The sequence below is a fragment of the Emys orbicularis genome, chromosome 3 (genome assembly GCF_028017835.1).
Source record: "Emys orbicularis isolate rEmyOrb1 chromosome 3, rEmyOrb1.hap1, whole genome shotgun sequence".
NCBI lineage: Eukaryota > Metazoa > Chordata > Testudines > Emydidae > Emys > Emys orbicularis.
This window is the reverse complement of record NC_088685.1, coordinates 57,534,606-57,548,488: the sequence shown is the minus strand read 5'-3', so window position 1 is coordinate 57,548,488 and position 13,883 is coordinate 57,534,606. Positions and strand designations below refer to the sequence as shown.

At 42.8% G+C, this 13,883-nt stretch overlaps 1 protein-coding gene across 2 annotated transcripts in view; it reads left to right on the top strand.

Moving 5' to 3' along the window:
* LMBRD1 (LMBR1 domain containing 1) overlaps positions 1–13,883 on the top strand; it is a 258,648-nt gene that overhangs the window by 186,549 nt on the left and 58,216 nt on the right. For both annotated transcript variants that reach the window (XM_065400966.1, XM_065400965.1), the window contains exons 10-13: positions 942–1,006; positions 1,985–2,087; positions 10,050–10,154; positions 13,541–13,690. In XM_065400966.1, the coding sequence (XP_065257038.1) occupies positions 942–1,006; positions 1,985–2,087; positions 10,050–10,154; positions 13,541–13,690 (423 nt within the window). The remainder of the gene's footprint in view (positions 1–941; positions 1,007–1,984; positions 2,088–10,049; positions 10,155–13,540; positions 13,691–13,883) is intronic.

Here is a 13,883-nt window from a genome sequence, read left to right as displayed (position 1 = left end):
GGGAACTGGAAGTGTATTCATGTTGCCAGAAGCCTCTTTATTGAAGGAATGCAGAATGGATATTTGGGCCACATTACATTATTTCACTTCTTATTAAACTTATCTCCTGCAAATGAGGTTTTCAACAAGCAAGTCCTTTTTGGCAGTTGTGTTTATTTAATAAAAAAAAAAAGGCTCGTTTCTCTTCTAGTAGTACTATTATTTCCTCCCAAGGTATGGCTTGCCTGTTTTGATTCTTTTCCAGTGGAGAGGAGGACATGCAAAGACCAATTACTAGTGATGGCATTTTTCATAGACCTCTTCCATATGGATCCAACATAGCACAGGAGGAAATTAAGTCTGTTCTTTCAGTTTTCTGTGTAGGTACAGCCTAGTCTCCATTTGGTACATAATTAAACTTTTCTGTGCTTTTTACTATAGCAAGTATAAGGACACACATTTTTAATACTGAATGTTACATTTGTTCAATATAACCTTTCACGTGCACTTCTCGTACTCTTTTATGTTTCCATGACTAATGGATGGGAGAGCACTGTATCAACTTACAGCACACTACCAAAATTTAAAACATTTCACATTCAGTTCTATGAATAAGGTTTAAGTCATCCCCAAGCAAAAGCAATGAATTCCTTTTTGCCTTAGTTAACTCTGGGGCGGGAGGGAGATACTATTTTAAGTGGTTAAGTGAATACCCTTTACCTTTTTGAGCATTTCCTATCAAACTCTTCACTCATTCATAAGTCATTTAAAACATGTATGTGGAAAAAGTGGATGGAAATACTCACTAAATAAACAAACAAAATAATCCTAGCTCAATTTGGTTAAAAGATTATAGCACATGAACAACCTTTGATCAATAAAATTGATCATAATGTTTTTGTGCTTTTTAATAGCAACTTCAGAGAGCATTTCAGCTACATTATAATATATCTTTGTTTTAGATCATATGGGGAGTATTTTTCATCCTAGTGGCGCTGTTGTTCACCATTTCTCTCTTCCTGTCAAAGTAAGTATATTGCAGTGTCCATTGTGTAAATCAGTTACACAGATCATGTACTGTATGCCTTTATCTAAGCTAAAATCCATTAATATGATCTAATTAATCTTAAGAGTTGTCTGCTTTACTTTAGAAGTGTTCTGCAGTGGTGTACTTTTTTCTTGCCATATTCCTATAACTGACCATATTGCTATACTTTAACATTATACATCTAAACTAAATTTTGATAAAGCTGAAACAGATAAGTCAATAAAACATTGATTAAATAAATATTGGTCAGTTTATTTTTCTGCTTAACTATCCACTGTAAGCAACTATCCACTGATGCAGCAAAGAAATTAAGCATATGTATAGACAAATGCAAATAAAGGGACTACTAATGTGGTACAAAATAAGCATGGGCTTATGTGCCTTCTGGGTTAGGGAAACAGTGCTCAACACCTGGCGGGTTTTGAGCCCTCAATCTCCTTTCTGCGTATTGTTTAGGTCCTGGTCATTTGCATGCTTCGTGAAGCTTAAATTATTATAGTCAACTGGAAATCTAAGTAGTTCGTTTTTTAAAAAGTCTGTTACGTCACCTGTCCCCAAGTCCAGTCCCCCTATGGTGTTTTGGGGTTTTTTAGGTTTAAACCTCACTTTCCCTATTAAAAATATTTCCCTCTTGCCTGTTTATATGAAATAACCATACAAACAAACAGTAGAAACTAAGGGATACATTGTGCAAAGATACATGTGTGTAGTCTCATTGACTTAACGTGAATAACTTAACTTGCATGTTTGCAGGACCAGACCATAGCTGACAATACAGGGGGAGCTATGGCATTCTTTCAATTATAACTTTTTTGGTGTTTGTAAGATTTTTTTAGAAACCGTTAAACATAAGAGTGATTTTTAATCTGATATCCCTTTAATTGAAACTCGAATAAAAATGTTTTATGGAGAGGAAAAAAGCCATAATAATTAACCAGTTTTCCCTAATTATTACAGCTTGGACAAAGCTCTACATTCTGCTGGCATCAATTCTGGATTTATAATTTTAGGAACTAATCTGACCAATCCATTGAATATGCTTTTACCTGTTCTACAAACTGTAAGTAAAACAATAATTGGCAAATATATATATGTAATAAGCTGGCAAATATATATATGTAATAAGCTTGCTAATATGTGCTAAGATCTAGGAGACCATTGCAGATTAAAAGATCTTGTGAGTCTGCAAGTCAACTAATAGATAACTCAAAAATGCAAAACAAACTTCATTTTTGACATGCTTTGTTTTAATTTAATATTGGTAGTATACTGGTAAATCTGTGGCAATGAATAATATAATAGTAAGTCTTAATAAAATACTTCACTACAGCAATCTCTTAAATATTTGCTGAGAAGTTAAATGAATTTTTTGGTGAACTGTTAGTTTTGCAGATTAGCACATTGAAACACCAAGGCCCTCTTGCATTGTATATGTTGTTGAAACATGGAATTATTCCTCAAGTGATTGTCCAGACCGATTCCACGCTTTGGGCTTATGCCCCCTGCACATGTGATCAGATTCTTTTTGAAATAGCAGTGTCCATTGGGGCTGTGCCTGCACCCTGTGAGCACTTGTGACCATTGTAGCTGAAGATATGGAGCGGGTTAGCCTCAGCAGCCTCTCAGTTCCTTCTTACTGTCCATGTCTGCAAGACAGAACCCTGCAGTCTGTCTCTTAATCGTGCAAGAAATAAGTTAGAGCTATTGTTGTTTATAATTGTGAGACAAATATCAAATATCTGTTGGTTTGAAAAAAAAATTCTTATGAAAAGAGGGCATTGATGGGGTTTCTAACGCCCCTTCCTTCCCACCAATCCCTCTGTGCACAAGCCCAAAATAGCCAGAGGCAAATCTCCATGATTCAAGATCTGTAAGTAATAGGAAGGAAATGTGTTAGATTATCTTTTGTTTTAGCTTGTGAATTGTTCCGGCCAAAGCGTTCAAGTACCTTTATACCCACCCACCTCTGGGCTCGCTAGTTGTCTCTGCGGCCAACGAAAAAGACAAGCAGGGGCACACCAGCTCAACTCCCAATAATAAAGAGGCCAAAAGACTGGACCTTTTTGGGAGAAAAATTTGTTCCACTGCCAGCCTGCAGTTCTGGGTGGCGAACCATCAGGCCTTCTTGTGCAGATACAATTTTAATTTGTGGGATGCCCTCCATAAGTTCAAGGAGTCCCTCCCGCAGGGTCTGGCCCAAGAAATTGGCACCCTGGTAGAGGAAGGCACCACGGTATCTAGGTGCTCCATCCAAATGGCATGGGATGCAGCAGAATTAGCAGCTAGGGTAGTTGCGTTGGCAGTGGTTATGAGGCGCAGCTCCTGGCTTCACACTGCCAACCTTTCCCAAGAGATACAGACCTCGATCCAGAACCTCCCATTCAATGGGAACGGTTGCTTCTCCGAACAGACGGATGCGAAGCTGCATGGTTTGAAGGACTCTTGGGCCACCCTTTGATCACTAGGCATTCATATGCCACAGTCTGCACGGAAGCAGTTCTGGCCGCCCCCACCGCCAAGGCCATGGCAGTCTTGTTAGGGGTTTGCAAGGAGAAGGGATAAAGAAATGTTTTATTTGTCACCGTCCTTCCTCCTCCTGCTCACCCCACAGCCCGGCCCGGCGAGGCATCCCGGGGTCCAGAAGCGCTCATTTTGAAGGGGCGCTCAAGAGCGATGCCCCAGTCAATTTCCTGGATCCACCTTGTTCTTTCCTCGACCGTCTTTGTCTCTACCGTTTGGCCTGGTTGCAAGTCACCTTGGACCGCTGTGTGCTGGACATAGTATCTCGGGGCTATACTCTGCAATTTTCGGCCACCTCCCCTCTTCCCCATCCATCTTCAGGGATTCTTCTCATGTCAACTCCTCATTCAAGACGTCGAGAACCTCCTGCGCCTGAAGGCGGTGAAGGAGGTCCCTCGGGACATGAAAGGCAAGGGATTCTGTTCCCACTACTTCCTAATCCCGAAGGCAAAAGGGGGCCTCAGATGAGGAGCGCAGGCTACACACCCTAGACGTCAGGAGGGCGCTGGCCTTCTACATAGATAGAACAAAGCTGTTCAATAAGTCAACACAGTTGTTCATTGCAGTGACAGACCGAATGAAAGGTCACCCAGTGTCTGCTCTGAGGATTTCATCCTGGCCTGCATCCGCTACTCCTATGAGCTGGCAAACGTGCCTCCGCCGGTGATCGGCACACTCGACTAGGGCACAAGTATCGTCAGCGGCCTTCCTGGCACAGGTACCAATCCAAGAGATCTGTAGGGCCGCTACCTGGTCATCTGTCCGCACGTTCGCATCTCATTATGTGCTTACCCAGCAAGCTTGAGACGATGCTTGCTTTGGCAGAGCAGTGCTGCAAACTGCAAGATGGTGAACTCCAAGCCCGCCTCTATTGATACTGCTTGTGAGTCACCTAGAATGGAATCGACATGAACAAGCACTCGAAGAATAAAAAACGGTTACCCACCTTTTTCGTAATTGTTCTTCAAGGTGTGTTGCTAATGTCCATTCCATTACCTCCCCTCCTGCCCCTCTGCACACACGTAGAATGGGGTGGACATGAGCAACACATCTCGAAGAACAACAATTATGAAAAAGGTGGGTAACCATTTTTTTTCTGGGGATGGGTCAGCCAGGGGCAAGTCCTCCCCAGCTGGGACTAGCTGAGCCCAGCGCAGGGTCATAGCCACCTGCCGGGGAGTCCTCAGCCCCACCCTCCCGCTCCTGCCCTGCAGTGATTTACCTCTCCGCCGGCTGCTCTAGGCACCTGAAATGACACACCTGCACTACTGGGGAGTGGTGCATGACTGCTTTTGTGGCTTCCCTTTGCTTCCCCATCAGAAAGTCACTTTTCTGCGGGAGGAGGGAAGACATGAATTCTGTGCACGCACAGTGGTACAGAATTTCCCCAGGCTGTAGATCTAACCAGACAGGACTCATCAGAGCGCTTTGTGCCCCGCCTGTGGAGGAAGACTTCACTTAGCCTCCTCAGGTGATCGCATCAGACCATCTTCACAAGAATCCGAACTGTCCCTTCCCTGGACAAACGGTGCAGGGAGAAATCCCTTAGGTGTGCTCAGAAGTCAGTTGGGTCAGTAAGAGATCTGCAGAGCTGGAATCCCCATATATGTCCTCTTTCCCCTGGTCCTATTTGGGCCCCATGGTGGGGCAGTGGGGATAATTCATGTTAGGAAACAGCTGACGAGATCTCCAAGTCAAGGTCTTCGTTACCAAAGCATTTGCTGCAGCCAGCTTCATCACAAGTTTCAACTCTATATCTACTAGTAGAGGAGGAACAAGGAGTTAGTGGAGATGATCCAACACTCAGGAAAAAAGAGAGTGTCAACTTGATAGCCTTTGCAGGACTGAATATTAGAACTGCCTGGCCTCCTCTGGGGCTATCAATTCTGAAGCCAATCACCTTGCCAATTCTACGTGATCTACTGCCTCAGAGCAACAGCCAGGTCTTCCATCTAGATCTGGAGTCCCTGCCCATGAGAATCTGGATGCTGGCTGGTTGACATCTACTATCAAATTGTTTCATGACAGTCCTAAACACCTTTTTCCAGTGTAGGAAGCCTTACCCAAAAGACACCTACCAATGCAAATTGAAACAATTTTCTGTTCGATTTGAACGACAGCACTTTGGCATGCCTGAAATGATGATCTCAAATATATTGGCATATTTGCCTTCATTGAAGCGGTCAGAACTATCCCTGAGCTTGAGTTAAGTTCATCTGTAGAGTCCTGCGTGGATACAAACATTTGTATCTGCATCCGATCCATGATCTGTGGACAATTTTTGAAGATATCCATAGATTTGCTGGGCTCTAACAGCTCCACGGGTCACTGTACAGCAGCAGTGATGCAGGGCTGTGCCAAGCTCCCAACCCTCAACGGCCCCCCACTTCTCCCCAGAGACTTCCTGCTCCGCCCCCACCATACTTCCTTCCCCGCTCAAGGCAGAGAGGTTACAGTCGTGGGTCCTTGTAAGCAGCACCATCCTCCCAGTGTGGGGCTTGGACACCCCAACACAGCTGTGGCATGTCTAATGCATGCAGACCTGGCCATGACAGACAGTAGCAACAACTTACTCCTGGGGGAATTCTGCGCCACTGCGTAATGCAGAATTTTGCAGAAATTAACATTGTGCACCCAGAATTTCCTTTCCCGCACAGAAATGGGCTGCAGTGTTGCTGACCACTACTAGAGATCACTGGACCCAGCAGAGTCCAGCTCACATATAGAAGATACTGCCGGGAGTAGGGCGGAGCTAGAGGGTTCCTGGCAGCTTCAGTTCCCAGCATGCCCTGAGGGAAGGAGAGGGCGGCGTGCAAGCCTGAGACCAAGCATCAGGCTGTTTCTCCCTCTGGATTCCTGGTGTCTGGGCTGGGGGCGGAGAGGGGACGGGTGTCTGGGCTCTTGGGAGGAGCGGCTGCAGGTATCTGGGCTGGGTGGGGGCCCGGGACTTGGCTCTGGGGAGAAGGGGGTTTGGGTGTATTGGCTGGGGTGGGCACCGCAGCTGGGCTATGCGGGAGAGGGCTTATAGGTGTCTGGCCCCCTGGCTGGGCTCTGGGGAGGGGAAGGGGGCAGAGAAACAAGAACTGGGTTGTCATAGGGGTTTCTTTAATTCTCTACTCCTGGGGGAATTTGTGTGTGTGTCTGGTCTGTATTGTTACAGACATACTTGAGGACAGGTATTTTGAAATAAATTACCAAAATAATTAAAACTGGTGTGATTATGTAGTGTGTTAACAAATAAAATTTGTTAAAATTTTAAAATATTGTGCACAGAATTTTTAATTTTTTGGCACAGAATGCCCCCAGGAGTAAACTACTCTCTTCACAGTGCCTGCCATTGCTGCCCGCTAGTTTAAAGTGCAACCACACCTCTTTCAAAATGGCATTTGGCTCAATCCCTTCTGGGAGTTGTAGTTTACCTCCTCCATCTGAGCAAGCTGGGGACTACAACTCCCAGAATGCCCAGCAGGCTATTGCCACATATCGCAGCCCGCTGCTGCATGATTCAGAGAGCTGAGCTGAAGTCTGAGGGCTGGGTGACAGCTGCTTCATTCGGGTGAGTGTGTGCCTCAGAGCCCTGTGTGGATACAAAATTTGTGCACTTGAGCTGCATCCGTGGATTTGCAGGGCTCTATTCATCTGGCTGCAACCTCGGCAGATCGTTCCCTGGTGCGGGGTCACACTATGCTCCATCACCCCACCATGACAAGATTCCTTAAAGGATTGATCCATGCCTTTCTGCCAGTCAAACAAATCCCTTCTCCTGGGGCTTTCAAGGTGGTACTTGCTGGCTTAATAGGGATTCTCTTGAAGTCCATGGCTACCTGCCTCTTTTATCACCTTTCCATAAAGACAACCTTCCTAAAGCCCATAACATTAGCCAGGAGAATAGGGGAAATTCAGGTCCTTGTGGCAAGGACTTCCTATACTATCATTCACAAGAACAAGGTCACCTTGAAGTTGCTTTCCAAGTTCCTGCCTAAGGTTGTTTCAGGCTTTCACATTAACCAGTCTGTTCATCTACCAGTCTTTTTTTCTTAAGCTTCATTCTTCACTGGTCAAAGCAAAACTTCATACCTGGATGTGGTTATAGCTCTGTCCTTCTTTCTTCTTTCTTTTTTCTTTTTAACCTAGACAGGACTACATCAATAAGAACCTCACCAAGACTGTGTTGCATTTGCAGAACAAATGAGGACAGCTGATACCCAGATATTGCAGAGGCTGTCTAAAGTGGGTTTCAGACTTTAAACATACCTGCTACATCTCAGGAAAAAAAAAATCCACCCAGACCATCAGGTCCCATTTCACTCAACTCAAGTGACCTCCATAGCTTCTTTGAATAATGTCGCTCTGCCTGAGATTTGTAGAGCAGTGACATGGAGTTCAGTCTGTAACTTCAACACTCACTGTGCTTTGCTGCAGGCCTCGAGATCAGATGCAAGCTTTGGTAAAGCAGTCCTTCAGTTGATATTTCAGTAGGAAAGCCTCTTACAAGCCACTAAGGACAGGATACTGCTCGCTAGTAACCAAGAGTGGAATCTGTATGGTTCACTCACTTGAAGGAGAGAACGGTTATTTACTGTAATTGTGGTTCTTCAAAATGTGTTGTCCACACATATTCCATGACCCAACTTCCATCCCTGCTATTTCTAAGCCCTGAAACTGGGATTTTTTTATTTGTGAAGGGAAGAGAGGCAGCTTGAGATAGCTTCATCCCTTTTACTCTCAGCTATGGTAGCTGGAAAGGTCTCACAGGGACAAAGGCGTCGCTCCAACAGACATTATTTCAAAATAATCTGATCTCGCGCATAGGGCATGTGCACAGCAGAAGTGAAAAACACACCTCAAAGAACCATTGTATTGTAGGGTAAGTAACCATTCTCTTTGATGAAAAAACAAAAAAACCCACAATGTGTGGAAGTGTATATGTATAAAAAGTTAGAGTAGACTCTAGTGTTTGTGTGTGTTACAGATATCTCAAAAAAAAAAATCCTTTACAAGTATTCAGTAGTAAACTGATTTATTGGCCTGATATATGGTATTCTTATTCTGGTAGCCTACCAAAAGGCAAGTTGTAATCACCCACATAAAATTCAATGAAAAAACTCTAACTATATGTGTTGGTAAAAGCAAAGGGTTTTTAATCAGCACTCTTGCCTCACCATCCTCTTTCTCAGTTTCTGCAATGTGCTGGCAACTGTAAAGCTCTTGTGTGAAGGAAGAAAAACAGTGCCTGAGAGTCAACATAGCATGTGACTTGTGAATAACTTGTGGCTGCTGAACTCAGTGGTGATGGGATGGAAAAGATTATCCCACTTGGGGTGGTTGTGCCCTGGATTTCAACAGAGGCAAAGAAGATTGTCACTAGTGATTTGGGTTGCCTCTGTTCTGCATACCCAAACTAGGGCAACTTTAAAGGAAGCTAATTTCCAGAGTGTTGGGCATCAATCCACGCTCTGAAAACCAGGCCCAGAAGATTGTGGCTACCTAACCAAGGTGTATGTTGGGTTGGAGTACTTGAGGATCCATCCCCTCTAGAATGAAGATGATAAACATGCATCATACAAATACTTGTATGGAGTTATTTTACATTTTTAATAGTCACTTTTAGAGTCCATTATATTGTCTATTTTCTCCTTTAAAAAAAAAAAGACATAGGACTAAACATTGTGGGCAGACTTCTGTGAAAAGAGAACTTAAGCCACATAAGAGATAATAGTAATTAAGGCAATAGATAACCAGGATATAAACAAAGTGTTAACAGTAAGGAAACAAGGAAAAGGACAAATTTTGGAAATACTACAGTGACAGGATAAACTGTACCAAGAGGATGACTGGAGAAAGAACTAAATACTACATCAACATTAAGATGCTGGGGGCATGCCATGTTTTCCCTATGAATATTATTTATTAACTAGAATTAACTATCAGATCCCTTCTAAGTAATGCTCACAACAGTACTTTCTTTAAAAATGCTATGTAAGTGACAAGTTTTTGTGTAGTTTTTTTTTAATAAAAGGTTTATATTAATTTTGACTTTACTCTAGAAATGATATATGAATGTTATATCTCTTATATTAACTCATTTGAAAGAGGCTTCTTGCGCTATTCTAACTCTGGACTTTGCTGTCAGTGGAACTAAATAGTCTAGCCCAACTTTTGAAATTTGAATGAAGCAATATCTAATTCAAATTGAGGTGAAGTTTGGAAAAAATTCACAAAGCTATTCAATCTCTTTTCTAAATTGAACTGTTAATTGTTTCAGCTCTATTTGTAATTAACTGTCTTAAGTTTTAAATCGGGCAGTTTTCCTTCCCTTACCACCTCAAACACTATCACAATGAGAAGTTCTGATATATACAGCATCCCATTGTGCTAAGAAACCTGTTTTCAAAATTAGATGATCAGCCACTCCTGTAATTTGATTGGTGTTGAGTATTTGTTATGTTACTGTTTTCATTTCTTTTTTCAGCTTTTATATATTAATATTCTTCTCTTTTAGGTTTTTCCACTTGATTATATCCTCATTACAACAATTATTATGTATTTTATCTTCACTTCAATGGCAGGGATTCGAAACATGGGTATATGGTTCTTTTGGATAAGGGTAAATATTACTTGTTTACTAAAATGTAACATTTATAAATTACTATATAAAAATATTTAAAATGTACATAACAGATACAAAAGGACTTTGCAGAATTTTCTCTCTACCATGTTCTAAAAGCTAAAATGGTGTGAAGCAATTATTCTTTTTAAACAATATTACAATCAATTGTTTTAGCAAGAGTCTTAAGGGTGTCTACCATGTTTTGAAAAGCTAGATTGTATTTTGGCCTGATGGCCTAGTTAAAGGAGGGCAAGCGGTTTCAACTCGAGACAAAATTGCAGGTATTAAGCCAGCAGAGTCTGGGAGCTTTGTGGAAGCAGCATGTTCAATGTACTGCCACCCCTAAGTGTTCAAATATCATGATTTATGTGTGAGGTGGAGTGTAGGGGTGTGGAAGACTGAATGTGTGTGGGTTTTTTGGTTTCTGGTTTTTGAGCCTTGAGGGTGGAAGTCACCTGCCCACAAAGTGTGAGCACATTTCAGGGTCAAAATTCAACCTTTAAATGTGCCTGCAACAATGTAGACTCCCCATTGGTTGCTCAGAAGAAGACTCCCCTTACCCTTTCCTAACCTTGAGAGTGGAGGAGCTACCTGTCTATTCTCCTTCTCCCTTACCATTATCCTATCTGTTTTCCTGCCCCACATTGTCACTTGTCCACTCGGTCTCCTCCCCCATGGTCTCTTGTCTCCAGTCCCAGATCTTCTCCTGAACTCCACATTCCCCTGTCTCCTCAGTTTCCTGTCCAAGTCGCTAACCTTAAAGTCCAGGGAGTCGCCATCTTTACTAAGGGCAGTCCCATTGCCACATGCAAAGCCTGTAGGCAACCATCTTGAATGAGGATAGTTTGGCATCAGCCCCACTGAAAATAAAATGAGGTGGTGACAGTCATTTGGAATAAGGAAAACTGCCAATTTTGAAGTTAGAGATCTTAGATCATAGGATATTTTGTAAAATATTGTTGATAGGGTTTGATCATTTGTCATCAGTGATCCCTAGAGGTCAAGAATGATCTTTCACAGCTTTCATTTTTCTTGGGTCCTTTGGTGAATGAGTCCCATCCTTGAGCCACAGGCTCGTTGGCAGACATTGCAGGTGGTGTTGGAAGACAGAGTCGGCCCGCGATTGCTGCGTGACAGTTCTTTCCTTTCTTTTCTGATGTTTTTCTGCGACCAGGTCAAGGCGATTTTCCTCAAAAGTGGACGTTTCCTCTCTGACAAGTCTTGGCCAGCTACCCCATCCTGGGCTGCTGTCTCCCAGTGTGTGGTGTTGATGTCATATCTCTTGATGTTTATCTTGAGTATGTCTTTTAAATGTTCCTTTTGGCCTTTCCGTTTCCTTCCTTCCTTTGGTGAGTTGGGCATACAGCAGTTGTTTTGGTAAGCGTTCATCGGGCATGTGCACACAGTGCCCACTCCACCTCAGCTGATGCTGGATAATCAGGGCATCAACACTGAAGATGTTGGCCTCTGTGAGGACACTGACATTGGTTTGACGATCCTCCCACTTTACGTTGAGGACCTGCCAAAGAAAGTGCTCGTGCTGGCGTTCCAGGTTTCTCGTGTGTTTTCAATAGGTCACCCAAGTCTCTCAGCCATGGAGGAGAGTTGGGATTACCACCACTTTATAAATTTAGAGTCTAATATCTGTTCCGATGTTGTGATTGTTGAACACCCGGCAAGACAGTCGGCCAAAGGCAAGGCTGGCACATTGAATTCTGTGCTGAATCTCGACGTCTGTCTGTCCTCTGCAAGAGATGGCTGCCAAGATAGGCAAAGTATTCTACATTTTCCAGTTCTTCTTTGTCGATGTAGATCTTCCTTGCTGGGTCTGATGATTGACCAGGGACTGGCTGGTGGAGAACTTTTGTTTTGCCGATGTTCAGAGTAGCCCTAGGCTTTTGTAAGCTTCATAGAAGCAATTAAGGGCTGTTTGCTGCCATCAGGACTGGTTTAACAACAGTAACATTGAGATTACAGCCCTTTTGGAACAGAAGAGAAAAGCTTTCTGCGACTGGCAAAACCAACCACAATCCAGTCGGAAGCAGAGCTCTTTCCATCAGCTCAAAGCTGAAGTTCAAAGGAGGATCCGAGAAATCAAAAACAAATGGTGGGAGGACAAAGCAAAAGAAATCCAAACATTCAATGACTGACATGATATGCAGAAGTTTTTTTGAGAGACTAAGACCCTGTACGGACCAAGCTCATGTGGCCTTTCACCTCTGAGATCTGAAGATGGTAGTACTCTTCTTAAAGATAACAAAGTCATCAAAGATCTCTGGAAGGAACACTACCAAAAGCTTCTAAATCAAGAATCGACTGTGACTGACACCATCAACTCCATCTCTCGGCACCCAATCTGGGAATCTCTTACCAACCCATCAACACCTGGGGACGTCTGCAAAGCAATTAAACAAATGAAGAACAATAAAGCACCAGGTCCTGATGGCATACCAGCTGAAGGACTGAAAGTTGGGGGAGAAGCACTGGCTAACAAGCTTCACTTGCTGCTCCTCAAAATCTGGCGTATAGAAGAAATCCTTGCTGGCTTATATAATGCTAACATCGTCCCCATTTTCAAAAAGGAAGACTAGGCCAGTTATGACAACTATCGAGGCATTGTCCTCCTCCTCCTCCATCATTGGGAAGATTCTTGCTAGAATCTGACTGAATCGCCTGCTCCCTCTTGCAGAGGAAGGACTTCCAGAGTCCCAGTGTGGCTTCAGACCATCACGAGGCACAAGCAACATGATTTTCGCAGCCAGGCAGATCCAGGAAAAGTGTCAAGAACAATACCAGTAGCTGTATATGGCCTTTATCAATATGACCAAAGCCTTTGACTCTGTCAACTGTGAGGCTCTGTTAAAAATCATGTCAAATTTGGCTGCCCAAGCAAATTTATCACTATTCTAAGATTCCTCTATGACCAGATGACTGCCTCCATCCTGTGCAGTGGCTCTACCTCTGTCATCTGAACTGGTGTAAAAGAATATCAGATTGACAGCAACCTCTTTAACCTTTCCCATCTTTGTGCCAGAACTAATGTAATATCGGCAACAATAACTGATCGCCAGTATCCAGATGATTGTGCTGTAGTTGCACACTCAAAGGAGGATCTGCAAACAGCCCTTAATTCCTTCTCTGAAGCTTGATCATTTGTATGGCATATGTAGAGGCTTTTACATTTACAGCTATGCCTTGGGGGAGAGGTTTTTTGAATATATTTCTACTGTCTCTTAACAGTAGAGTTTTAGGATTTAATTGGGAAAATAATATAAATATCTAGTTTAAAAGCAATGTCCTTTAACAGATATCAAGCTTGATAACCTAGAGAAACAATTATGATCTAATTTTGTACGTTTTCTTTTTTTTTTCTTTTTTTTTAGTTGTATAAGATTAGAAGAGGTAAAACTCGGCCTCAAGCACTCTTATTTCTCTGTATGATACTTCTGTTGATTGTTCTTCACACAAGTTATATGATCTACAGTCTTGCACCTCAGTATGTCATGTATGGAAGCCAAAAATACCTGGTTCAGGTGAGACTTTCCCTTTCATAAGGATATATGTAACTTACCTTGTTTTAAAAAAGTATTAGAATTGCATATATGGGGTGAGGCAAAGCACAGCCCTGCTGTATACCTATTTTTGAAGGGATACATCCATAAGAATCTCCTAGAGTTATTGTGCCTCTGGATATTTTGGAGGAGTGCAGCCCGGAGAAACTATGTG